At 45.7% G+C, this 27,694-nt stretch overlaps 1 protein-coding gene and 1 long non-coding RNA gene across 2 annotated transcripts in view; one reads left to right on the forward strand and one right to left on the reverse strand.

Annotated features, from left to right (window-relative positions):
* herc2 (HECT and RLD domain containing E3 ubiquitin protein ligase 2) overlaps positions 1 to 27,694 on the reverse strand; it is a 284,448-nt gene that overhangs the window by 248,975 nt on the left and 7,779 nt on the right. Inside the window, exons 3-10 of the mRNA XM_064936237.1 lie at positions 26,492 to 26,585; positions 23,570 to 23,698; positions 14,255 to 14,477; positions 13,946 to 14,046; positions 8,817 to 8,958; positions 8,516 to 8,620; positions 7,613 to 7,784; positions 3,245 to 3,418 (exon numbers count right to left, since the gene is read on the reverse strand). Coding sequence (XP_064792309.1) covers positions 3,245 to 3,418; positions 7,613 to 7,784; positions 8,516 to 8,620; positions 8,817 to 8,958; positions 13,946 to 14,046; positions 14,255 to 14,477; positions 23,570 to 23,698; positions 26,492 to 26,585 — 1,140 coding nt within the window. The remainder of the gene's footprint in view (positions 1 to 3,244; positions 3,419 to 7,612; positions 7,785 to 8,515; positions 8,621 to 8,816; positions 8,959 to 13,945; positions 14,047 to 14,254; positions 14,478 to 23,569; positions 23,699 to 26,491; positions 26,586 to 27,694) is intronic.
* Positions 18,409 to 23,625, forward strand: LOC135513322 (uncharacterized). The gene is made up of 3 exons (XR_010451516.1): positions 18,409 to 18,793; positions 20,033 to 20,488; positions 23,541 to 23,625. It is a non-coding gene; the product is annotated as an uncharacterized LOC135513322 (long non-coding RNA).

Raw genomic sequence — 27,694 nt, forward strand, 5'->3', positions numbered from 1 at the left:
TCAATGAAGAGATATGTGAAAAAACACCTTGAGGATTGATTCTAAACAACGTTTGCCATGTTTCGGTCGATATTATGGAGTTAATTCGGAAAAAGTTTGACGTTTTGGTGACTGAATTTTCGGTTCGTTTCGGTAGCCAAATGTGATGTACAAAACGGAGCGATATCTCCTACACAAAGATTCTTTCAGGAAAAACTGAACATTTGCTATGTAACTGAGAGTCTCCTCATTGAAAACATCCGAAGCTCTTCAAAGGTAAATGCTTTTATTTATTTGGTTATCTGGTTTTTGTGAAAATGTTGCGTGCTAAATGCTACTCAAAATGCTAAGCTAGCTTAGCATACTCTTACACAAATTAGTCCATTGCTATGGTTCAAAAGCATATTTTGAAAATCTGAGATGACAGTGTTGTTAAGAAAAGGCTAAGCTTGAGAGCAGACTCATTATTTTCATTTTATTTGCGATTTTCAGAAATCGTTAACGTTGCGTTATGCTAATGAGCCTGAGGCTTTATTCACGATCCCGGATCCGAGGTGGGGAGTATCAAGAGGTTGTAGTTAGTGAGGGAGATACGAGTCTCCAGCTTCAGAGATTTTTGCAGTTCATTCCAGTCATTGGCAGCAGAGAACTGGAAGGAAAGGCGGCCAAATGACGTGTTGGCTTTGGGGATGACCAGTGAAATATACCTATGTAATCAACACATCCCCAACATATATTACTGTTGCAAGAATAAACTATATAAAAACATCACATCAAGTCCTTCATGCACAACACATGGCTTCATAATTTACCTGCATGTTGCCATGGTCCTCCGACAGAACGCACAGACAGAGAGAGATGTTAGTAACACACAGACAGAGAGAAGTTAGTAACAGAGTAAAAGCTTCCATTTACAAATCACAACATCCTGACTAGGGCTGCACGATATGGTCCAAAAATCAAATTGTAATTTTTTCAAATATTACGATTTTTATCAAAAACAATTTGGTCACCAGGTTGGCGGAACCAGAACCCCCCATATGTAAAGAATGCCAGGACAGTGGAACCAGAACCCCCCATACGTAAAGAATGCCAGGACAGCGGAACCAGAACCCCCCATACGTAAAGAATGCCAGGACAGCGGAGCCAAAACCCCCCCATACGTAAAGAATGCCAGGACAGCGGAACCAGATCCCCCCCATACGTAAAGAATGCCAGGACAGCGGAACCAGATCCCCCCCATACGTAAAGAATGCCAGGACAGCGGAACCAGAACCCCCCCATACGTAAAGAATGCCAGGACAGCGGAACCAGAACCACAGATACATAAAGAATGCCAGGACAGCGGAACCAGAACCACAGATACATAAAGAATGCCAGGACAGCGGAACCAGAACCCCCCCATATGTAAAGAATGCCAGCACAGCGGAACCAGAACCGCCGATACATAAAGAATGCCAGGACAGCGGAACCAGAACCACAGATACATAAAGAATGCCAGGACAGCGGAACCAGAACCACAGATACATAAAGAATGCCAGGACAGCGGAACCAGAACCCCCCCATATGTAAAGAATGCCAGGACAGCGGAACCAGAACCACAGATATGTCGGAAGCAAGCAGCCAAGTGTTCCTGATTGAGTGACAGGGGGTGGGGCTTGGTGTGTCGGAAGCAAGCAGCCAAGTGTTCCTGATTGAGTGACAGGGGGTGGGGCTTGGTGTGTCGGAAGCAAGCAGCCAAGTGTTCCTGATTGAGTGACAGGGGGTGGGGCTTGGTGTGTCGGAAGCAAGCAGCCAAGTGTTCCTGATTGAGTGACAGGGGGTGGGGCTTGGTGTGTCGGAAGCAAGCAGCCAAGTGTTCCTGATTGAGTGACAGGGGGTGGGGCTTGGTGTGTCGGAAGCAAGCAGCCAAGTGTTCCTGATTGAGTGACAGGGGGTGGGGCTTGGTGTGTCGGAAGCAAGCAACCAAGTGTTCCTGATTGAGTGACAGGGGGTGGGGCTTGGTGTGTCGGAAGCAAGCAACCAAGTGTTCCTGATTGAGTGACAGGGGGTGGGGCTTGGTGTGTCGGAAGCAAGCAGCCAAGTGTTCCTGATTGAGTGACAGGGGTGGGGCTTGGTGTGTCGGAAGCAAGCAACCAAGTGTTCCTGATTGAGTGACAGGGGGTGGGGCTTGGTGTGTCGGAAGCAAGCAACCAAGTGTTCCTGATTGAGTGACAGGGGTGGGGCTTGGTGTGTCGGAAGCAAGCAGCCAAGTGTTCCTGATTGAGTGACAGGGGTGGGGCTTGGTGTGTCGGAAGCAAGCAGCCAAGTGTTCCTGATTGAGTGACAGGGGGTGGGGCTTGGTGTGTCGGAAGCAAGCAACCAAGTGTTCCTGATTGAGTGACAGGGGGTGGGGCTTGGTGTGTCGGAAGCAAGCAGCCAAGTGTTCCTGATTGAGTGACAGGGGGTGGGGCTTGGTGTGTCGGAAGCAAGCAGCCAAGTGTTCCTGATTGAGTGACAGGGGGTGGGGCTTGGTGTGTCGGAAGCAAGCAGCCAAGTGTTCCTGATTGAGTGACAGGGGGTGGGGCTTGGTGTGTCGGAAGCAAGCAGCCAAGTGTTCCTGATTGAGTGACAGGGGGTGGGGCTTGGTGTGTCGGAAGCAAGCAGCCAAGTGTTCCTGATTGAGTGACAGGGGGTGGGGCTTGGTGTGTCGGAAGCAAGCAGCCAAGTGTTCCTGATTGAGTGACAGGGGGTGGGGCTTGGTGTGTCGGAAGCAAGCAACCAAGTGTTCCTGATTGAGTGACAGGGGGTGGGGCTTGGTGTGTCGGAAGCAAGCAACCAAGTGTTCCTGATTGAGTGACAGGGGGTGGGGCTTGGTGTGTCGGAAGCAAGCAGCCAAGTGTTCCTGATTGAGTGACAGGGGGTGGGGCTTGGTGTGTCGGAAGCAAGCAGCCACATGAGAGGAGGGAGAGACTGGAGTGAGACGACTGAGTACACTATAAAAACGTGCATTTGAGAAGAAAAAAAATTCAGCACTTTACGATACGGATATTTCATATGTCGATATCGCAATTTTGAATACAATTTGATTCATTGTGCAGCCCTAATCCTGGCTCTTGAGAATTCTCCAAAAAAATGAAAAACCACAGGCCATTAAATCTGAAGAGAGCAGTTGTGAGCCTTACAGATAACTGATCAATGGAAACACTGAAGACAGGAGGCTGAGTAGAGCTGTCTTAAGTGTACAGCACACAGCAGCAGGGCCAAGTCCACACGGTAGTAGTACCTTGTGGGAGGTAGGGGAGCTGCAGTGCGAAGGGGAGCAGGGGGCGGCCAGGCGGTCCAGGTGAGCCATGATGACCACAGCCGTCTGTCTCAGGTCGATAGCCAAGTCATTGTCCTGGGGCAGCGTCAGGTAGCGCAGGAAACTCTCATTGGGACTCAGAGGGGCCCCCAGGATCTGGAGAGGAAGAACACAGAGAAAACGACTGAACTAAAGGCGGTACAGAGCCTTCAGAAAGGATTCATATCCTTTGACTTATTCCACATTGTATTGTGCCACAGCTTGGATTCACAATGGATTCAATTGATGTCTCATCATGACATCACCACTACACCTCATCCATCATGACATCACCACAACGCCTCATGACATCACCACAACGCCTCATGACATCACCACAACGCCTCATAATGACATCACCACAACGCCTCATAATGACATCACCACAACGCCTCATAATGACATCACCACAACGCCTCATAATGACATCACCACAAACCCTCATAATGACATCACAACCCCTCATAATGACATCACAACCCCTCATAATGACATCACAACCCCTCATAATGAAAACGTGAAAACATGTTTTAAGAAATATTAAAACATTTATTAGAAATTAAATTCAGAAATATCTCATTTACATAAGCATTCACACCCCTGAGTCAATACATGTTAGAATCAGGCAGCGCTTGCCATCGATTTTCAAGCTGATTTAAGTCCAACTGTAACTAGGCCACTCAGGAACTTTCAATGTCATCTTGGTAAACAACTCCAGTGGAGATTTGGTTTCTGTTTTAGGTCATTGTCCTGCATCTCCCAGTGTTTGTTGGAAAGCAGACTGCTTCAGTGCCAAAAATAAGGAATTAAATACATGTCAAAAAAATATAACAAATGTTTCCTGATCTTATATATCTCTTAGATATAGGAAAGACACTTGTCATGACGTTGCCCTCTTTGGGTACAGCAAGCCCCACCCCCTCTCCCTGCCTCCTACACCCAGGCTGCTGTGGTCAGAGAGGTCGGAAACTCCAGGAAGATCCTGCCTCATGGCCACAGTATAGAGACCGAGTGAAGTTTCATAGAGAACAAATAATTTCTTCCACCTCACAGAACTTGAGGTCCGAACAACATTTATGTTCCGGAGAAGGTATAGAAGATGAGTGAAGAATCAAGCTCGGAACTGGTCCGTTTGTTACAACTTGGGGAAGCTCATGGGAGACTGTGTGGCCACATTACCATAACGCTGTTTATAGAACAGCCTCAGATATGAAGTTCACATCTAATTGATGTATAAGATGAATGAGTGATTATGATACTGTTGATAAAATGTTGGACTGTTTAATGAAGGAAACTCCAATTCCCTTTTGCGTTTAACTAAATCAGAGGACCGCCCATGAGCCCAGTTAGGGTCGGGCATCCTGGGACAGGCCCTTGTCTGCAACTCCTGAATAAAACCCCAACTTTGAGAAGTTCTCACTGGACCATGTTATTCTCCATTAGGAGAGGACAAAGGTTGCAGACCATTGCTGAATCTTTTAACCATCCCACGTGGTTAAACTCTTAGACTATCGATACGACAGAATAAGAACAAGTCTTTGATATTAATTACTAGTCTGCAGCTAGGAATTCAGTATCATTGAACGCAAAGAACGACAACCGCCGAAACATCCATTCTACAACATGAATGAATGTCACTCTGAACTATCCATTCTAACCACGACAGAGAGAGAGGACGGAAAACTCTCCAACAGAAACTAACTTTTCAGCAGAAATCCCGATGACACCCTGAGCGTAAATATATTGATTGATTACAATTATTCCCGAATGAGTGAACGTTCATGTGCAAAGGATTAGCATTTCAATTGTTATAATTATCAACTGTGTGTTGTCTTCTCAGTCGACTCCCACTTCTCGTCTAACAAGCTGCCATGCCGGTTCAGCCCACTAGGGCACATTCTCCTATCATTTCATGTAACCACATTTACCTTGTTTGTTTGTTTGTGCATTTCTGTGAATTACTTAGTTAGTAATAAATAAATGATGTAAGACAATTGATGTATGGATGACTCATAGTGAAGACTGGGTTCGTGCAGATAACCAACAATTTACGACGTTTGGAATGATACTAACGTGAGGTAAAATAAATAAATCATTAATCAGAAGACTATTGATCAGATATGAAAATATCTGAAAGGTTATATTGGGAAATTATAACTTTGTAATCTGAATATTTTCCTTGGTGCCCCGACTTCCTAGTTAATTAGTTACATGATTAATCAGTTTAATAACGTAATACTAATTACAGAGAATCTTTGATAAAAACTAAGTCTTCAATTTAATGATAGTAAAGACACGACACACTTCAGAACCAACTTCCCTTAGAATATTTTTTTTTTTGGGGGGGGCTGTCTGTTGTTCTGTGTAGTGAATCTGTTATTCAATGTGTTTCTATTGGCTAATAGCAGTAAGGACTATCTGTTATTCAATGTGTTTCTATTGGCTAATAGCAGTAAGGACTATCTGTTATTCAATGTGTTTCTATTGGCTAATAGCAGTAAGGACTATCTGTTATTCAATGTGTTTCTATGGGCTAATAGCAGTAAGGACTGTTATTCAATGTGTTTCTATTGGCTAATAGCAGTAAGGACTGTTATTCAATGTGTTTCTATTGGCTAATAGCAGTAAGGACTATCTGTTATTCAATGTGTTTCTATTGGCTAATAGCAGTAAGGACTGTTATTCAATGTGTTTCTATTGGCTAATAGCAGTAAGGCCTATCTGTTATTCAATGTGTTTCTATGGGCTAATAGCAGTAAGGCCTATCTGTTATTCAATGTGTTTCTATTGGCTAATAGCAGTAAGGACTGTTATTCAATATGTTTCTATTGGCTAATAGCAGTAAGGACTATCTGTTATTCAATGTGTTTCTATTGGCTAATAGCAGTAAGGACTGTTATTCAATGTGTTTCTATGGGCTAATAGCAGTAAGGCCTATCTGATATTCAATGTGTTTCTATTGGCTAATAGCAGTAAGGACTGTTATTCAATATGTTTCTATTGGCTAATAGCAGTAAGGACTATCTGTTATTCAATGTGTTTCTATGGGCTAATAGCAGTAAGGCCTATCTGTTATTCAATGTGTTTCTAATAGCAGTAAAGACTATCTGTTATTCAATGTGTTTCTATGGGCTAATAGCAGTAAGGACTATCTGTTATTCAATGTGTTTCTATGGGCTAATAGCAGTAAGGACTGTTATTCAATGTGTTTCTATTGGCTAATAGCAGTAAGGACTATCTGTTATTCAATGTGTTTCTATGGGCTAATAGCAGTAAGGACTGTTATTCAATGTGTTTCTATTGGCTAATAGCAGTAAGGACTATCTGTTATTCAATGTGTTTCTATTGGCTAATAGCAGTAAGGCCTATCTGTTATTCAATGTGTTTCTATTGGCTAATAGCAGTAAGGCCTATCTGTTATTCAATGTGTTTTTATTGGCTAATAGCAGTAAGGACTATCTGTTATTCAATGTGTTTCTATGGGCTAATAGCAGTAAGGCCTATCTGTTATTCAATGTGTTTCTATTGGCTAATAGCAGTAAGGCCAAATACAAGTTATCAAATATATACTTTTTCTATATTTCTTTGATACTTCAAGTGGTCTTAAAATTAAATAGCTAAATGATCCTTGGTATGACCTTCTTTAAAACAATTATAGATAGCTTAGTAGAACTCTAAGTAATTTAGGCTTGCCATAACAAAGGGGGTGAATACTTGGACTCAAGACATATAAGCTTTTCGAAAAACATAATTCCACTGACATTATGGGGTTATTGTGTGAAGGCCAGTCCCCGAAAAAATCTAAATGTAATCCATTTTAAAATCAGGCTGTAACCAAATAAAATGTGGATAAAGTCAAGGGGTGTGAATACTTTTTAATTAATTATTTTACCTTTATTTAACTAGGCAAGTCAGTTATGAACAAATTCTTATTTTCAATGACGGCCTGGGAACAGTGGGTTAACTGCCTGTTCAGGGGCAGAACGACAGATTTTTACCTTGTCAGCTCGGGGGTTTGAACTTGCAACCGTTACTAGTCCAACGCTCTAACCACTAGGCTACGCTGCTGCCCCAAGGCACTGTTTCTGCTTAGCTTAGTACTTAATTTAGTAAAGAAGACAAATAAATGGACTTTGATGCAACCCAGGACCAGGAATAGGAAAGTAATGATACCAGGTGTCTAAGAGTGCTGGTCTAGGATCAGGTCCCCCATGTCCAGGTCATCTTATTGATTGTGATCTAAAAAAAGGCTTAACTGATCCGAAATCAGCTTTTACAGAAACGCATTATGAATACAGGCCCTGAGCTCACCTCCATCTCCTCGTCGGGGCTGGGTTCCTCCTTGCTGCTGTGGATGTTTTGAAAGCGCTGCAGGAGGGGGAGGAGGGGGGCGCTGGTCCCCTGGGTGGAGCGCTCATTGTCCATCTCCCTGGTCCCACTGTCCCACAAACGCAGCAGTAGCAGGACAGCAGACAGCAGCTGGCTGGAGAAGAGAATAGAGTATATCATTATCTCGTCAGGAGGGGTCCTACCTCAGAGTGTGTATCAGTGTCTCGTCAGGAGGGGTCCTACCTCAGAGTGAGTATCAGTGTCTCGTCAGGAGGGGTCCTACCTCAGAGTGAGTATCAGTGTCTCGTCAGGAGGGGTCCTACCTCAGAGTGAGTATCATTATCCAGGAGGGGTCCTACCTCAGAGTCAGGAGTATCAGTGTCTCGTCAGGAGGGGTCCTACCTCAGAGTGAGTATCAGTGTCTCAGAGTCAGGAGGGGTCCTACCTCAGAGTGAGTATCAGTGTCTCGTCAGGAGGGGTCCTACCTCAGAGTGAGTATCAGTGTCTCGTCAGGAGGGGTCCTACCTCAGAGTGAGTATCAGTGTGTCTCGTCAGTGGAGGGGTCCTACCTCAGAGTGAGTATCATTATCTCGTCAGGAGGGGTCCTACCTCAGTGAGTATCAGTGTCTCCAGGAGGGGTCCTACCTCAGAGTGAGTATCAGTGTCTCGTCAGGAGGGGTCCTACCTCAGAGTGAGTATCAGTGTCTCGTCAGGAGGGGTCCTACCTCAGAGTGAGTATCAGTGTCTCGTCAGGAGGGGTCCTACCTCAGAGTGAGTATCAGTGTCTCGTCAGGAGGGGTCCTACCTCAGAGTGAGTATCAGTGTCTCGTCAGGAGGGGTCCTACCTCAGAGTGAGTATCAGTGTCTCGTCAGGAGGGGTCCTACCTCAGAGTGCCCCTCTGTACTGCCAGCTCCAGCAGGATGGCCAAGGCCAGGTGTTGGTCCTGTAGTGGGATGCTGCCTTTGGTACTACCACTTCCATGGACGTCACTGAAAACCAACCACAGTTTAAATAACACGTCACTAGAGACCAACCACAGTTTAAATAACACGTCACTAGAGACCAACCACAGTTCCAACCACAGTTTCAATAACACGTCACTAGAAACCAACCACAGTTTAAATAACACGTTACTGGCAGAACGATGGACATCACAAGACAAACCAGACAGCAGGTAGTACTGACCTGAGGAACTTGGTGGCTCTCTCCACGACCTCTAGCCAGACAGACGACACGGTGCCCTCGTCAAACAGAGTGGCTTCTGGGAGGGCCCGCAGAGCGTCCAGGGACTCCTGGAGCAGCTCACTGCACAGGTCCGCGTCGTCACCTGCTCAAAGCACCAATATGTTAGACACACGGGACACTGGGGCTGAGAATGACCAGGGACCTCACAATACGATATGATCAACATGCTTAGGCACCAATACGATATGTATTGTGATTCTCACGATCCTATATGTATTACGATGTGATACTGCGATTTAATGTTCAGAACATATTGTTCTGTTGCAAAGACAATAAATAATATGAGACATTTTGGGCGATGTTGGGCGATTAGGCTTGACTCGCAGTCGGCGCTCCAATTCATCCCAAAGGTGTTCAATGGGGTTGAGGTCAGGGCTCTGTGCAGGCCAGTCAAGTTCTTTAACACTGATCTCGACAACATTTATTTTTTATTTCACCTTTATAACCAGGTAGGCTAGTTGAGAACAAGTTCTCATTTGCAACTGCGACTTGGCCAAGATAAAGCGTAGCAGTGTGAACAGACAACAACAGAGTCAATAACACAGTAGAAAAAGAAAAAAAAAGAGAGTCTATATACATTGTGTGCAAAAGGCATGAGGAGGTAGGCGAATAATTACAATTTTACAGATCAACACTGGAGGGATAAATGATCAGATTGTCATGTACAGGTAGAGATATTGGTGTGCAAAAGAGCAGAAAAGTAAATAAATATAAACAGTATGGGGATGAGGTAGGTAAAATTGGGTGGGCTATTTACCGATAAGACTATGTACAGCTGCAGCGATCGGTTAGCTGCTCAGATAGCAGATGTTTGAAGTTGGTGAGGGAGATAAGTCTCCAACTTCAGCGATTTTTGCAATTCGTTCCAGTCACAGGCAGCAGAGAACTGGAACGAAAGGCGGCCAAATGAGGTGTTGGCTTTAGGGATGTTCAGTGAGATACACCTGCTGGAGCGCGTGCTACGGGTGGGTGTTGCCATCGTGACCAGTGAACTGAGATAAGGCGGAGCTTTACCTAGCATGGACTTGTAGACGACCTGGAGCCAGTGGGTCTGGCGACGAATATGTAGCGAGGGCCAGCCGACTCGAGCATACAGGTCGCAGTGGTGGGTGGTATAAGGTGCTTTTGATTTTAGATTGGAGATGTTTGATATGAGTCTGGAAGGAGAGTTTACAGTCGAGCCAGACACCTAGGTACTTATAGATGTCCACATATTCAAGGTCAGAACCATCCAGGGTGGTGATGCTAGTCGGGCGTGCGGGTGCAGGCAGCGAACGGTTGAAAAGCATACATTTGGTTTTACTAGCATTTAAGAGCATTTGGAGGCCACGGAAGGAGTGTTGTATGGCATTGAAGCTCGTTTGGAGGTTAGATAGCACAGTATCCAAGAACGGGCCGAAAGTATACAGAATGGTGTCGTCTGCGTAGAGGTGGATCAGGGAATCGCCCGCAGCAAGAGCAACATCATTGATATATATACAGAGAAAAGAGTCGGCCTGAGAATTGAACCCTGTGGCCCCCCCATAGAGACTGCCAGAGGACCGGACAACATGCCCTCCGATTTGACACACTGAACTCTGTCTGCAAAGTAGTTGGTGAACCAAGCAAGGCAGTCATCAGAAAAACTGAGGCAACTGAGTCTGCCGATAAGAATATGGTGATTGACAGAGTCGAAAGCCTTGGCAAGGTCGATGAAGACGGCTGCACAGTACTGTCTTTTATCGATGGCCGTTATGATATCGTTTAGTACCTTGAGTGTGGCTGAGGTGCACCCATGACCGGCTCGGAAACCCGATTGCACAGCGGAGAAGGTACGGTGGTATTCGAGATGGTCAGTGACCTGTTTGTTGACTTGGCTTTCGAAGACCTTAGATAGGCAGGGCAGGATGGATATAGGTCTGTAACAGTTTGGGTCCAGAGTGTCTCCCCCTTTGAAGAGGGGAATGACTGCGGCAGCTTACCAATCCTCGGGGATCTCAGACGATATGAAAGAGAGGTTGAACAGGCTGGTAATAGGGGTTGCGACAATGGCAGCGGATAGTTTCAGAAATAGAGGGTCCAGATTGTCATGCCCAGCTGATTTGTACGGGTCCAGGTTTTGCAGCCCTTTCAGAACATCTGCTATTTGGATTTGGGTAAAGGAGAACCTGGAGAGGCTTGGGCGAGTAGCTGCTGGGGGGGCGGATCTGTTGGCCGAGGTTGGAGTAGCCAGGCGGAAGGCATGGCCAGCCGTTGAGAAATGCTTGTTGAAGTTTTCGATAATCATGGATTTATCGGTGGTGACCGTGTTACCTAGCCTCAGTGCAGTGGGCAGCTGGGAGGAGGTGCTCTTGTTCTCCATGGACTTCACAGTGTCCCAGAACTTTTTGGAGTTGAGCTACAGGATGCAAATTTCTGCCTGAAGAAGCTGGCCTTAGCTTTCCTGACTGACTGCGTGTATTGGTTCCTAACTTCCCTGAACAGTTGCATATCGCGGGGACTATTCGATGCTATTGCAGTCCGCCACAGGATGTTTTTGTGCTGATCGAGGGCAGTCAGGTCTGGAGTGAACCAAGGGCTATATCTGTTCTTAGTTCTGCATTTTTTGAACGGAGCATGCTTATCTAAAATGGTGAGGAAGTTACTTTTAAAGAATGACCAGGCATCCTCAACTGACCGGATGAGGTCAATGTCTTTCCAGGATACCCGGGCCAGGTCGATTAGAAAGGCCTGCTCACAGAAGTGTTTTAGGGAGCGTTTTGACAGTGATGAGGGGTGGTTGTTTGACTGCGGATCCGTAGCGGATACAGGCAATGAGGCAGTGATCGCTGAGATCCTGGTTGAAGACAGCGGAGGTGTATTTGGAAGGCCAGTTGGTCAGGATGACATCTATGAGGGTGCCCTTGTTTACAGATTTAGGGTTGTACCTGGTGGGTTCCTTGATGATTTGTGTGAGATTGAGGGCATCTAGCTTAGATTGTAGGACTGCCGGGGTGTTAAGCATATCCCAGTTTAGGTCACCTAACAGAACAAACTCTGAAGCTAGATGTATGGACCTCGCTTTGTGTACGGGGATTAACATGCTATAACAGGAAAGGTCCTTCCCCAAACTGTTGCCACAACGTTGGAAGCACAGAATAATCTAGAATGTCATTGTATGCTGTAGTGTTAAGACTTCCCTTCACTGGAACTATGGGCCCCGAACCATGAAAAACAGCCCAGACCATTAATCCCACTCCGCCAAACTTTACAGTCGGCAATGTGCATTCGGGCAGGTAGCGTTATCCTGGAATCCCCCAAACCCAGATTAGTCCGTCAGACTGCCAGATGGTAAAGCGTGATTCATCACTCCATAGAATGCGTTTCCACTGCTCCAGAGTCCAATGGCAACGAGCTTATCACCACTCCAGCCGACGCTTGGCATTGCACATGGTGATCTTAGGCTTGTGTGCGGCTGCTCAGCCATGGAAACCCATTTCATGAAGCTCCCGACAAAAGGTTCTTGTTCTGACGTTGCTTCCAGGGGCAGTTTGGAACTCGGTAGTGAGTGTTGCAGCCGAGGACAGACGATTTTTACGCTCTACGTCCTTCACCACTCGGTGGTCCCGTTCTGTGAGGTTGTGTGGCCTACCACTCGGCGGTCCCGTTGTGTGGCCTACCACTCGGCGGTCCCGTTGTGTGGCCTACCACTCGGCGGTCCCGTTGTGTGGCCTACCACTCGGCGGTCCCGTTGTGTGGCCTACCACTCGGCGGTCCCGTTGTGTGGCCTACCACTCGGCGGTCCCGTTCTGTCAGGTTGTGTGGCCTACCACTTCGAGGCACTTCACATTAACAAAACTTACAGTTGACCGGGGCAGCTCTAGCAGGGCAGAAATTTGGTAATCTGGCTTGTTGGAAAGGTGGCATCCTATGAAGGTGACACATGCATCAATTTCAAGTTACAGTTCACATAAGGACATCAATCAATTGAAATAAATTGATTACGCCTTAATCTATGGCTTTCACATGACTGGGCAGGGCCGCCCAGCCACTGGGGAGCCGGGCCGCCCAGCCACTGGGGAGCCGGGCCGCCCAGCCACTGGGGAGCCGGGCCGCCCAGCCACTGGGGAGCCGGGCCGCCCAGCCACTGGGGAGCCGGGCCGCCCAGCCACTGGGGAGCCGGGCCGCCCAGCCACTGGGGAGCCGGGCCGCCCAGCCACTGGGGAGCCGGGCCGCCCAGCCACTGGGGAGCCGGGCCCAGCCACTGGGGAGCCAATTCCAATCAGAAATCTTTTCCCCCACAAAGGGCTTTATTACAGACAGGGACACTCCTCAGTTTCATCAGCTGTCCAGGTGGCTGGTCTCAGACGAGTCTCCCGGGTAAGAAGCTGGATGTGGAGGTCCTGGGTTGGCGTGGTTATTCCTGCAGTCAGCATGCCAATTGAATGCTCCCTCAAAACTTGACATCTGTGGCTTTGTGTTTTGTGAAAAAACTGCACATTTTGGTGTTCTTTGATTGTCCCCAGCACAAGGTGCACCTGTGTAACGATCATGCTGTTAAATCAGTTTCTTGATATGCCACACCTGTCAGGTGGATGGATTATCTTGGCAGAGGAGAAATGCTCAGTAACGGATATAAACAAACTTGTGCACAACATTTGAGAGAAACACCTTCTGTGTGCGTAATGGAACATTTCGGAGATGGCTTCATGAGCTGAAATAAAACAAAACTTTACATGTGTCGCTAATGTTTTTGTTCAGTGTACAATATCGTCCAGAATAATAGCACGATATTTCACTGTATAGATTTCCCCCCATCACTACAAGACACATCCCTAGACATACTGTAGTATGAGAAGCAGTGATACAGGGGAGGGTAGAAGGGGACAGGGGAGTGGACAGCGGAGGGTAGAAGGGGACAGGGGAGGGTAGAAGGGGGCAGGGGAGGGGGGAACACGGAGGGTCTGACACTCTGAACCATGTTGACTATGTGATGTCACCAGTAAAGGAGGCTGTCTACAGACTAAGTGAAGGGTTGTGTCTAGACGATGGAGAGGAGGCTGTCTACAGACTAAGTGAAGGGTTGTCTAGACGATGGAGAGGATGCTTACCAGACCTCCAGGCTCGTCGTAGGAAGGCAAAGGCGAAGGAGAGAGCTGCTCTGGAGCCGACTCTGGCCAGACCCTCCACACCCTTGCTGGCTGGCCGGGGGCTAGAGAGAGAGAGAGAGACACACCTTTAACCCCAAGATGACACATGACTCAGATCAAGCTGATCATCTAAAGGGGAAGGTTTCAGATGAATCACTAGCACTGGTGTGGCCCAGTCAGCGTAGCTAACAGTGAGATGACAGAACCATGGCTGCTCCTTCCTGTACTATCACTTGCACTAGTGGATGAGCTTTTCGGTTTACAGTGTACCTCTTGTTGTCTACGATGGGTGGAGGGGGGCTGGGGGGGCTCTTCCACCGGACCTTGTACTTCTCTTCCATCATGCTGTGGCTCAGGGATATGAGGTATCTCTCTAGGATGACCAGGCGCTGGCGTAGACGCAGGGCGGACAGCGTGCTCTTGGCCATCTGAGCCGATAGTTTCTGTTGGTCATCTACCAGCACCATCAGACAGTCCTTCAGCTCCGTCTCATCTGAGAGACACAGACAGAGACATCAGGTACTGTGAGTAGTAGAAATACAGTTTCATAACCAAACATGATTCCTTTACTAGTTGCAAACTTATTTTAGGGATAACATTTTGATCCATAAGAGCATAACAAGCTCAGCATCAGATGTTTCAGTATGTCTCTGTGACGACCCTACGGCCCTTCCAGTATGTCTCTGTGACGACCCTACGGCCCTTCCAGTATGTCTCTGTGAGGGCCCTACGGCCCTTCCAGTATGTCTCTGTGAGGGCCCTACGGCCCTTCCAGTATGTCTCTGTGAGGGCCCTACGGCCCTTCCAGTATGTCTCTGTGAGGGCCCTACGGCCCTTCCAGTATGTCTCTGTGAGGGCCCTACGGCCCTTCCAGTATGTCTCTGTGACGGCCCTACGGCCCTTCCAGTATGTCTCTGTGACGGCCCTACGGCCCTTCCAGTATGTCTCTGTGACGGCCCTTCCAGTAGGTCTCTGTGAGGGCCCTACGGCCCTTCCAGTATGTCTCTGTGACGGCCCTACGGCCCTTCCAGTATGTCTCTGTGAGGGCCCTACCAGTATGTCTCTGTGACGACCCTACGGCCCTTCCAGTATGTCTCTGTGACGGCCCTACGGCCCTTCCAGTATGTCTCTGTGACGGCCCTACGGCCCTTCCAGTATGTCTCTGTGACGGCCCTACGGCCCTTCCAGTATGTCTCTGTGACGGCCCTACGGCCCTTCCAGTATGTCTCTGTGACGGCCCTACGGCCCTTCCAGTATGTCTCTGTGATGGCCCTACGGCCCTTCCAGTAGGTCTCTGTGATGGCCCTACGGCCCTTCCAGTAGGTCTCTGTGACGGCCCTACGGCCCTTCCAGTAGGTCTCTGTGACGGCCCTACGGCCCTTCCAGTAGGTCTCTGTGACGGCCCTACGGCCCTTCCAGTAGGTCTCTGTGACGGCCCTACGGCCCTTCCAGTAGGTCTCTGTGACGGCCCTACGGCCCTTCCAGTAGGTCTCTGTGACGGCCCTACAGCGACTTGTTCCCCACAACACCCCACAACGACTTGTTCCTCCCCACAACGACTTGTTCCTCCCCACAACACCCCACAGCGACTTGTTCCTCCCCACAACACCCCACAGCGACTTGTTCCTCCCCACAACACCCCACAGCGACTTGTTCCCCACAACACCCCACAGCGACTTGTTCCCCACAACACCCCACAGCGACTTGTTCCCCACAACACCCCACAGCGACTTGTTCCCCACAATGACTTGTTCCCCACAACGACTTGTTCCTCACAACACCCCACAGCGACTTGTTCCCCACAACGACTTGTTCCCCACAACACCCCACAGCGACTTGTTCCCCACAACACCCCACAGCGACTTGTTCCCCACAACGACTTGTTCCCCACAACACCCCACAGCAACTTGTTCCCCACAACGACTTGTTCCCCACAACACCCCAACGACTTGTTCCCCACAACACCTTGTTCCCCACAACGACTTGTTCCCCACAACACCCCACAACGATTTGTTCCCCACAACACCCCACAGCGACTTGTTCCCAACAACACCCCACAACGACTTGTACCCCACAACGACTTGTTCCCCACAACGACTTGTTCCCCACAACACCCCACAACGACTTGTTCCCCACAACGACTTGTTCCCCACAACGACTTGTTCCCCACAACGACTTGTTCCCCACAACACCCCACAGCGACTTGTTCCCCACAACGACTTGTTCCCCACAACACCCCACAACGACTTGTTCCCCACAACGACTTGTTCCCCACAACACCCCACAGCGACTTGTTCCCCACAACTCTCCATAACGACAAAGCGAATAAAGGTTTTTAGACATTTTTGCTAAATTATTGAAAATAAAATACAGAAATGTATGTAAAAAGTATGTGGACAACGGTTCGTCAAACATCTCATTCAAAAATCATGGGCAATATTCTTGTTTTTATTAATATGGGATGAGTTGGACCGCATAGTGAAGGAAAAGCAGGCAAAAAGTGCTCAGCATATGTTGGAAATTCTTCAAGAATGTTGGAAAAGCATTCCTCATGAAGCTGGTTGAGAGAATGCCAAGAATGTGTAAAGCTGTGGCTACTACTCAAATATTAAATATATCTTGTTTAACCATTTTTTTGGTTACTAAATGATTACATGTGTTATTTCATAGTTTTGATGTCTTCATTATTATTCTACAATGTAGAAAATAGTAAAAATAAATAATAAAAATAAAGGAAAAACCCTTGAATGAGTCGGTCTGTCCAAACTTTTGACTGGTACTGTATATCAGCTAACAGACATCATCTAGATACAACACGGACGCTACAAGCTTGGTACACCTGTATTTGGGGGGGGTTTCTCCCATTCTTCTCTGCAGATTCCCTCAAGCTCCGTCAGGCTGGATGGGGAGCGTCACTGCACAGCTATTTTCAGGTCTCTCCAGAGATGTTCAAATCGGGTTCTGTCTGGGCCACTGAAGGACATTCAGAGACTTGTCCCGAAGCCACACCTGCATTGTCTTGGCTGTGTGCTTAAGGATGTTGGAAGATGAACCTTTGCCCCAAGGTCATGAACGCTCTGGAACAGGCTTTTCATCGAGGATCTCTACTTTTCTCCGTTCATCTTTTCTTAGATCCTGACTAGTCTCCTCGTCCCTGCCGCTGAAAAACATCTCCACAGCATGATGCTGCCACCACCATGCATCACCGTAGGGATGGTGCTAGGTTTCCTTCAGACGTGACGCCAAAGAGTTCAATCAGACCAGAGAATCTTGTTTCTCATGGTCAGAGTCCGTTAGGTGCCTCTTGGCAAACTCCCATTGGGCTGAAGTGCCTTTTCCTGAGGAGTGGCTTTCGTCTGACCACTCTACCATAAAGGCCTGATTGGTGGAGTTCTGCAGAGATGGCTGTCCTTCTGGAAGGTTCTCCCATCTCCACAGAGGAACTCTGGAGCTCTGTCAGAGTGACCATCGGGTTCTTTGTCACCTCCCTTCTCCCCCGATTGTTCGAAAAAGACTCTTGGTGGTTCTAAACTTCTTCCATTTAAGAATGATGGAGGCAACGGTGTTCTTGGGGACCTTCAATGCTGCAGAAATGTTTTGGTACCCTTCCCCAGATCTGTGCCTCGACACAATCCTGTCTCGGAGCTCTACAGACAATTCCTTTGACCTCTTGGCTTGGTTTTGGCTCTGATATGCAGTCAAGTGTGGTACCTATAGACAGATGTGTGCCTTTCAAAATCATGTCCAATCAATTGGCCACCATGGCCTTTTTTAGCCTTTATCTCCCTTATCTCACCTCATTTGCTCTCATCGTATATAAATTTGTTTCTACTGTATTATTGACTGTTTGTTTGTTTTACTCCATGTGTAACTCTGTGTTGTTGTATGTGTCAAACTGCTTTGCTCTATTTTGGCCAGGTCGCAATAGTAAATGAGAACTTCTCAACTTGCCTACCTGGTTAAATAAAGGTGAAATAAAAAAATAAAAACATTTAATTTATCACAGGTGAACTCCAATCAAGTGGTACAAACATTTCAAGGATGTACTTTGAACTTGCAAAATGATTTTGTCAGACAACTCCACAGCATACTTAAGCAGCTACTATCTCAAAGACAGTACAGTATGGGGAACAGAGATAACGTTAGAGGGCTGGCTGGCTGGCTGCTACCATCTCAGACAGTACAGTATGGGGAACAGAGATAACGTTAGAGGGCTGGCTGGCTGCTACCATCTCAGACAGTACAGTATGGGGAACAGAGATAACGTTAGAGGGTTGTCTGCTACTGGCTGAGCAGAGATTAGTCGACGACTTTAAGGAATTCAAAACTAATCCAAAAAAAATTAAGTAACATACCCAACTGAAATATGTTATTATTTCATAGTTACTTCCTTATTTTTCTATTGCTGTCTACCAATGTGGACCTAGTAGAGACAATGGAATGTTAACTATTTTTAGCTTTGGAAATCCCATTAAAAAGCAAAACAAAATAAAACATCTTTTGAATGTAATGTTTTAATAACCGAACCGGAACTACTGGCAAGCACACAGTACAGTACTATAATCAGGACTGGACAGGATAGAACAGGGGCCACTCGGCTGGGCTGGTCCAGACCAGGACTCCCACCACCAAGTGCTTAATGCGCATCTCCTGCAGCCAGACATGCACCATGCTGCCACACCCAGCCCTGTGGATTGGAAACAGAAAGAAACCGACCGAGGAGCCAACATTTTGTGTTTTTTAAGGATCCCCATTAGTTTCTGCCAAGGCGGCAGCTACTTTTCCTGAGGCCCAGTGAAATTAAGGCAGGTAGACAATGTAATGTTTTTAAACAAACACATTTCAAAACAGATTTCATAATACATTAAGTGTGTTCCCTCAGACCACTACTCTACAATACATTAAGTGTGTTCCCTCAGACCACTACTCTACAATACATTAAGTGTGTTCCCTCAGACCACTACTCTACAATACATTAAGTGTGTTCCCTCAGACCACTACTCTACTATACATTAAGTGTTCCCTCAGACCACTACTCTACAATACATTAAGTGTGTTCCCTCAGACCACTACTCTACAATACATTAAGTGTGTTCCCTCAGACCACTACTCTACAATACATTAAGTGTGTTCCCTCAGACCACTACTCTACAATACATTAAGTGTGTTCCCTCAGACCACTACTCTACTACCACATATCTACAATACATTAAGTGTGTTCCCTCAGGCCACTACTCTACTACCACATGTAACAAAGAGCTTTATAAATTAATGTAATTGTTTGATTTTAACATGTTAATGTTTCAACATGTCCACTTTGATTCAGGAGAGATTGACACAATACATTTAAAGCTGCAATGTGCCACTTTTTGGGTGACCCGACTAAATTCACATAGAAATGTGTGCTATAGATATGTCATTCTCATTGAAAGCAAGTCAGACTGACTGAAACTAACTGCAGCTCTATATTGAGTGATGCAGTCATTTGTCAATGTAGTAGCTGACGTGTATAGTGTTGAGTCATCCGCATACATAGACACTGGCTTTACTCAAAGCCAGTAGCATGTCGTTAGTAAAGATTTTAAAAAGTAAGTGGCCCAAACAGCTGCCCTGGGGAATTCCTGCTTCTCCCTGGATTATGTTGGAAAGGCTTCCATGAAAGAACACCCTGTGTGTTCTGTCAGACAGGTAACTCTTGATCCATGAAGCTTTTTCTTGAGTGGGCAGCTTGATGAAAGCCAGTTAATATTTAAAATCACCCAGAAAATATACCTCTGTTGATATCACATGCATTTCACACATGTTATCCAGACACTGACTGTTCGCACTTGGTGGTCTCTAGCAGCTCCCACCAGAAAGGGCTTTAGGTGAGGCAATTGCATCTGTAGATCCTCTCTAATGCGAACATACGTGGCAACACCTCCACCATTGGCATTCCTGTCTCTTCTGAAGATGTTGAAACCATATATCGCTACCACTGTATAATTTAAAGGAATTATCTAAGTCAGTTTCAGAGATAGTCAGTATGTGAACGTTATCCTTTATTAGGACCAGACCCAGCAGAGCACACCGTGGGGATTTGGGGATCGGACCAGACCAGACCCAGCAGAGCACACCGTGGGGGTTTGGGGATCGGACCAGACTAGACCCAGCTGAGCATAACGTGGGGTTTGGGGATCGGACCAGACCAGCCCCAGCAGAGCATAACGTGGGGTTTGGGGATAGGACCAGACCAGACACAGCAGAGCACACCGTGGGGGTTTGGGGATCAGACCAGACTAGACCCAGCAGAGCATAACGTGGGGTTTGGGGATAGGACCAGACCAGACCCAGCAGAGCATACCGTGGGGGTTGGTGCTGGAGTGGTACCTAGATGAAACACTAGACATAACCGTCCTGGCCTGCAGTCTGTCCAGTCATTTGATAGTCCAGTCACACCTCGCGTGCCAGGAGAGGCACACCAGCAGGAGACCAGTCAGACTTCAGAGGGGACAGCCAGGTGGGGTAAGGGTCACTATACCAATATCTCAGTCACATGTGGAAGTGGAGAGTCCATTGCTGTCAACACTGCATTTTAACATCACATTATCCTCTGGGCTTGTATACAAAAAAATACAAAAAAGATGTCAGAACTGCAATTAGAAACAGTTGCATTATTAAAAACCATGATTGTGATGATTTCGTCTGAGACAACAACATCTCAGACCGAAACAGCAGCCTATACAAGCAGTAAGCAGGTTGAAGACTCGAGTCAAGTAGGGTTGCACATATTCAGGAGGTGGAAACTTCCGTGGAAATTAACGGGAATATATGGGAATTACCATTTAAAATGTAGATGTTTATACCATTGGATATATTTACCTTAACATAAGTAGACATAATTGCAAATGATTAATTCCTTCCAATAGAAAAAAATAAAATTTAGTTAAGAATTGAACTTAGATTAGTTGACTCTTCACATGGGATGATTTCACTGAACAACAAAGCAAATATTGAATGATCCACAATGATCCATCGCATCTCCCAAAAACATTTTCAACATACATCTGTAAAATGATAGTCTAGAAACGAAAGCTTTGGTCGTCTTCCTCTCAGACTTCTCCCTGGACCTCCTCAATGTCCACCTCTTGAACATCAGACTCCCAGGCCTCATCTTCACTGTCACTTTTCAACCTTGAGGATGAGTTGTTGTCAGGCTCAAAAAGCATCAGATTTTCCCAGGTGGCCAGCAATGTTTCAACCTTTGTATTGGTCAGCCTGTTGCGTGCTTTGGTGTGTGTTCCCAAACAAGGACCAGTTGCGCTCTGAGGCGGCTGATGTTGGTGGGATTTGGAGGATGATGGAGGCAACCGGGGAAAGATCCTCAGATCCACAAAGTCCCTTCCACCAGGTGGCTGATGAGATATGTTGGCACAACTGCCATGTTGCATCTCCATCCCAAAGCCCTTGCTTGGAAGTGTACTTCGCCAGACTGCCAAGAACCTTGTCTTCATCCAGGCCAAGGTGTTGATCTCTGCACCAGACAGGATGCTCTTGCCAGCATACTTGGGATCCAACATGTACGCTGCGGCGTGTATGGGCTTCAGGCAGAAGTCTTCATGCTTTTTGATGTATTTCAGAACTGCAGTTTCCTCTGCTTGGAGCAACAGTAAGTGGGAAGGGCAGTACGGATTTCTTCTCTTACATCTGCAAGCAGAGTCTGAACATCAGACAGGATGGCATTGTCTCCCTCAATCCGTGCAATGGCTACTGCTATAGGTTTCAGGCTGCTTACCACTCTCTCCCAAAATACATCATCCAGGAGGATTCTCATGATGGGGCTGTCCATATCGGCAGACTGTGATATGGCCATTTCTTGGAGAGACTCCTTCCCCTCCAGGAGACTGTCAAACATGATGACAACACCACCCCAACGGGTGTTGCTGGGCAGCTTCAATGTGGTGCTCTTATTCTTCTCACTTTGCTTGGTGAGGTAGATTGATGACCATTCACATACCTAACTATTTCCTTGGCTCTCTTGTAGAGTGTATCCATTGTGTCAGTGCCATGATGTCCTTGAAGAGCAGATTCAATGCATGAGCAGCACAGCCAATGGGTGTGATGTGAGGGTAGGACTCCTCCACGCAGCCTTCATGTTCACAGCATTGTCTGTCACCAGTGTAAATACCTTCTGTGGTCCAAGGTCATTGATGACTGCCTTCAGCTCATCTGCAATGTAGAGACCGGTGTGTGTTGTCCCTTGTGTCTGTGCTCTTGAAGAATACTGGTTGAGGGGTGGAGATGATGTAGTTAATTATTCCTTGCCCATGAACATTCAACCACCCATCAGAGATGATTGCAATACAATCTGCTTTCTCTATGATGTGTTTGACCTTCACTTGAACTTTGTTGAACTCTGCATACAGCAAATGAATAGATAAAGCATGTCTGGTTGGGGGGGGGGTGTATGCTGGGCGAAGAACATTCAGAAATCTCTTCCAATACACATTGCCTGTGATCATCAGAGGTGAACCAGTTGCATACACAGCTCGAGCAAGACATTCATCAGCATTTGACTACGTTTCTGACTATGTTTCTCCATTGAGTCATAAACACTTCTGATTCTAGGAGGACCATGAGCTGTTGCTATCGATAAGGTCTCTGATTCATCATTTACACCTCGAATAGAAGTAGAGGGGCTTTTGTCAGAGGTTGCTTGTTGTGAGCGCTGAGGGAACTTTATGCACTTGGCCAGATGTTTCTGCATCTTTGTTGCATTCTTCACATATGATTTGGCACAGTATTTGCAAATGTACACAGCTTTTTCTTCTACATTAGCTGCAGTGATATGTCTCCACATCAGATAGAGCCTGTGGCATTTTCCTGTAAAGATTAGAAAAAAATATGTTAAAAAGTAAACAAATACAATTCCATGTACAAATAGTTAGATTAAAGAACTCCTTTGTAAGATAAATGCTTTAAAATTAAATATGTATGGAAACAGGTGAATTAACACTCCTCAATTAGCAGGCTGAAGTGAGCTAAAACCCACATGGAAGCAAAAATGAACTAGAAGAAATTGTTAACAAGTTAGAAATGATTTCAACACACTTTGCTTCAGGCTACTATTTACTATTTAACAACAAATCATGTATCATATAAAATATATTTCCCTCCACCCAGTATTGTAATGAAAACTTACCAGAAAGCATGTAGTCCTTGGCTCAGACAGTGTAGTAGTGTGGGCTCAATAGCATCTCATTAGTGTGCAAGATCTTGAGAATCAGCTGTACATGTGATGGAATAATGCACTGTGCATGCAGAGGGTTGCAATTCCAATGAATTGGGGATAGTTCAACCACAATATGCTACAAGACCTATAATTGCCTTGTGTATCCCACAAATAAAGGCTCACTGTTATAAGCTAACTTTTTTTAAATTAATTTAAGCAAAAATCCCAAAATTCACAGCCTTAACTTCACATGGAAAAATTCCAGAAATGTACTGGAAAGTTTTGAACCTTTTGCATCCATAAGTCAAGTCACCATTTACAGAGAATGTGTTTACTCCGACTCAGCTCTGTCCGGGAGTTGAATCAACACCCACCTGGCTGCCGCCCCCAGTCCCATGTCTCGATGATGGAGTGATGGACAGATGTGGACACTTCCTCTTCCTTCTTCTCTTTATCGTTGGATTCATCCTTCTTCTGAGTACCGAAGCAATCAGTGCAGTCTTCTGGAGGGAGGAGACAAACATACACAGCATTACAGAACCATCACATTTATCTCCTAGCATCAAATCAAATGTATTTGTAAAGCCCTTCTTACATCAGCTGATGTCACAAAGTGCTGTACAGAAACCCAGCCTAAAACCCCAAACTGCAAGCAATGCAGGTGTAGAAGCACGGTGGCTAGGAAAAACTCCCTAGAAAAGGCCAGAAACCTAGAGAGGAACCAGGCTATGAGGGGTGGCCTTCTGGCATGCTAGCTCCTAAGCAAACAATACATCCTGGCTTCTTTAACAAGGTGGTGCTGATGAGTGATGCTTTGGACTCACAGATTTGAAAAATGTTTGTTTTTGAACACCTGTAACTGCCATTTCCTGCAATCCAAAGTCATAAATGATAACAAATAAAGTAGCAAACGCAGTACGTGCAAATTAATTATTTAAGTTTCATTTAAAATATTTTTCACAGTATTTTTCCTAGACTTATACTAGCAATTTCATTTTTCAATGGTCAACAGATCAGGGACCATAAGTATTTATGGGCCAGGCGAGAACAAGTAATTCACAGTGTGTTCACATATTGTGTGAGTGAGTGAATGAGAGTGTGTCGGAATGGCCGATATATTAGGGCCGATTTCAAGTTTTCATAACACTCGGTAATCGGCATTTTTGGACACCAATTAGACAGATCATGGCCGATTACATTGCATTCCACGAGGAGACTGCGTGGCAGGTTGACTACCTGCTATGTGAGTGCAGCAAGGAGCCACGGTAAGGTGCTAGCTAGCATTAAACTCATCTTATAAAAAACAATCTTCACATTGTCACTAGTTAAACTAGTAATATCATCAACCATGTGTAGTTATCTAGCTTGTCCTGGGTTGCATATAATCAATGCAGTGCCTGTTAATTTATCATCAAAATCACAGTCTACTTCGCCAAACGGGGGATGATAGGGCTAGAGCCCTTTTTTCTCCACTTCCTGTCTGGATGACGTGCCCAAAGTAAACTGCCAGTTGCTCAGGCCCTGAAGCCAGGATATGCATATAATTGGTACCATTGGAAAGAAAACACTTTGCAGTTTATAGAAATGTTAAAATAATGTGGGAGAATATAACACAATAGATACGGTAGGAGAAAATACAAATAAAAACCCAATTATTTGAGAGAGAGATAACATCCTCTTAGAAAATGCATGAGGAAGGTCATATTGTCAAATAGATGGATCCCTGGATGCCTTTCCTATAGCTTCCACAGGGTGTCAGCAGTCTGTTCAAGGTTTCAGGCTTGTAACTTCAAAAATATTATAATTTTTGTCCAAAGGGAAAAGGCATGCTGTCGCACAAGGTTAGTAGCTACATTTTACAACAGATACAGGGTTTCCGGATACTCCCGTAAAGCCCAGCTCATTGGCTATCTAGCTAGCTTCGTTTGACCCCGATTGGTGCTTATTTGACAAAGATACAGTCGATCAAATGAAGACCGCCCGCGTCATCGGAGTGCCATGAAGGCGTCGCTCTCTGATCATATTTGGTGTCCTATAGGATATACTACACCCCTATTGATATAGCGAAGTCTGGTTACATTCTAGGATCTCTGATATGGTGTCCTATAGGATATACTACACCCCTAATGATATAGTGAAGTCTGGTTACCTTCTAGGATCTCTGATATGGTGTCCTATAGGATATACTATACCCCTCATGATATAGCGAAGTCTGGTTACGTTCTAGGATCTCTGATATGGTGTCCTATAGGATATACTATACCCCTCATGATATAGTGAAGTCTGGTTACGTTCTAGGATCTCTGAGGAATACATATGAACGTGATTTGACTGGTTGAAATAACATTTTGGATGAGATTTTCACAGATTCCTTTCTTTGCAAATTGAAAAGTGTGGAGAAAAAAATAAAAAAAATTGATTGCGCATTCTATATGGACCTTTTAGGATATGAAAGGATTTTATCTAACAAATCGACACTTCGTGTTATCTCTGGGACCCTTTGGATGATTAATCAGAGCAAGATTTCAGAATGTAAGTACACATTTTACCTTCAGAGGTGAATTTATCAAACACTATCGCAGTGAAAAAAAGTGTTTTGTTGTTAGGAGCTCTCCTCAAACAATAGCATGGCATTTTTTCACAGTAATAGCTACTGTAAATTGGACAGTGCAGTTATATTAACAAGAATTTAAGCTTTCAGCCGATAATAGACACTTGTAAGTTCCGACATTTGTTGCTTCTCTAGAATCTGCGATCGTGACACAAGGCGCTGCATGATTCACAACTGTCCCGACAAAGGGACGCCTATCCCCAAGAAGCCTATCAACTCCTGAGATTAGGCTGGCAATACTAAAGTGCCTATTAGAACATCCAATAGTCAAAGGTACATGAAATACAAATGGTAGAGAGAGAAATAGTCCTATAATAACTACAACCTAAAACTTCTTCACAGGGTATATGGAACCAACAGCTTTCATGTGTTCTGAGCAAGGATTTCTTTATATGGCACATATTGCACTTTTACTTTCTTCTCCAAAACTTTGTTTATGCATTATTTAAACCAAATTGAACATGTTTCATTATTTATTTGAGAATAAATAGATTTTATTTATGCATTATATTGAGTTAAAATAAGTGTTCATTCAGTATTGTTGTAATTGTCATTATTACAAATAAATAAATATATAAAATAAAAATGTTCAATAATAATATAATAATATACTAATATATTTAAAAGGTTCAGGGGTATTGTTGTCATGAAAAGGTACAGGGTAGATGGGTATTGTAGTTCCTACCTGGGTGAGACGATTCTTCTCCATTGAAAGTGATCTCTTCATCCTTCACCATCTCATTCCACATCTCACTCAGCCCTTCTGGAGAAAACACTCGCTGCCACAGGAAAACACATCACTTAGAGTTTATACTGTGCCTTTCAAAACCCACACGAAACAGTCAGAACAACAACGGCCTAGCCAAGGAATAGGGCTCTGGTCAACAGTAGTGCACTGTATAGGGAATAGGGCTCTGGTCAACAGTAGTGCACTGTATAGGGAATAGGGCTCTGGTCAACAGTAGTGCTCTGTATAGGGAATAGGGCTCTGGTCAACAGTAGTGCACTGTATAGGGAATAGGGCTCTGGTAAACAGTAGTGCGCTGTATAGGGAATAGGGCTCTGGTCAACAGTAGTGCACTGTATAGGGAATAGGGCTCTGGTCAACAGTAGTGCACTGTATAGGGAATAGGGCTCTGGTCAACAGTAGTGCACTGTATAGGGGATAGGGCTCTGGTCAACAGTAGTGCACTGTATAGGGAATAGGGCTCTGGTAAACAGTAGTGCACTGTATAGGGAATAGGGCTCTGGTCAACAGTAGTGCGCTGTATAGGGAATAGGGCTCTGGTCAACAGTAGTGCGCTGTATAGGGAATAGGGCTCTGGTCAACAGTAGTGCACTGTATAGGGGATAGGGCTCTGGTCAACAGTAGTGCACTGTATAGGGAATAGGGCTCTGGTCAACAGTAGTGCACTGTATAGGGAATAGGGCTCTGATCAACAGTAGTGCGCTGTATAGGGAATAGGGCTCTGGTCAACAGTAGTGCACTGTATAGGGGATAGGGCTCTGGTCAACAGTAGTGCACTGTATAGGGAATAGGGCTCTGGTCAACAGTAGTGCACTGTATAGGGAATAGGGCTCTGGTCAACAGTAGTGCGCTGTATAGGGAATAGGGCTCTGGTCAACAGTAGTGCTCTGTATAGGGAATAGGGCTCTGGTCAACAGTAGTGCACTGTATAGGGGATAGGGCTCTGGTCAACAGTAGTGCACTGTATAGGGAATAGGGCTCTGGTAAACAGTAGTGCTCTGTATAGGGAATAGGGCTCTGGTCAACAGTAGTGCACTGTATAGGGAATAGGGCTCTGGTCAACAGTAGTGCTCTGTATAGGGAATAGGGCTCTGGTCAACAGTAGTGCACTGTATAGGGAATAGGGCTCTGGTCAACAGT

Source organism: Oncorhynchus masou, chromosome 24 (assembly GCF_036934945.1).
Source record: "Oncorhynchus masou masou isolate Uvic2021 chromosome 24, UVic_Omas_1.1, whole genome shotgun sequence".
In the NCBI taxonomy this organism is placed as follows: Eukaryota; Metazoa; Chordata; class Actinopteri; order Salmoniformes; family Salmonidae; genus Oncorhynchus; species Oncorhynchus masou.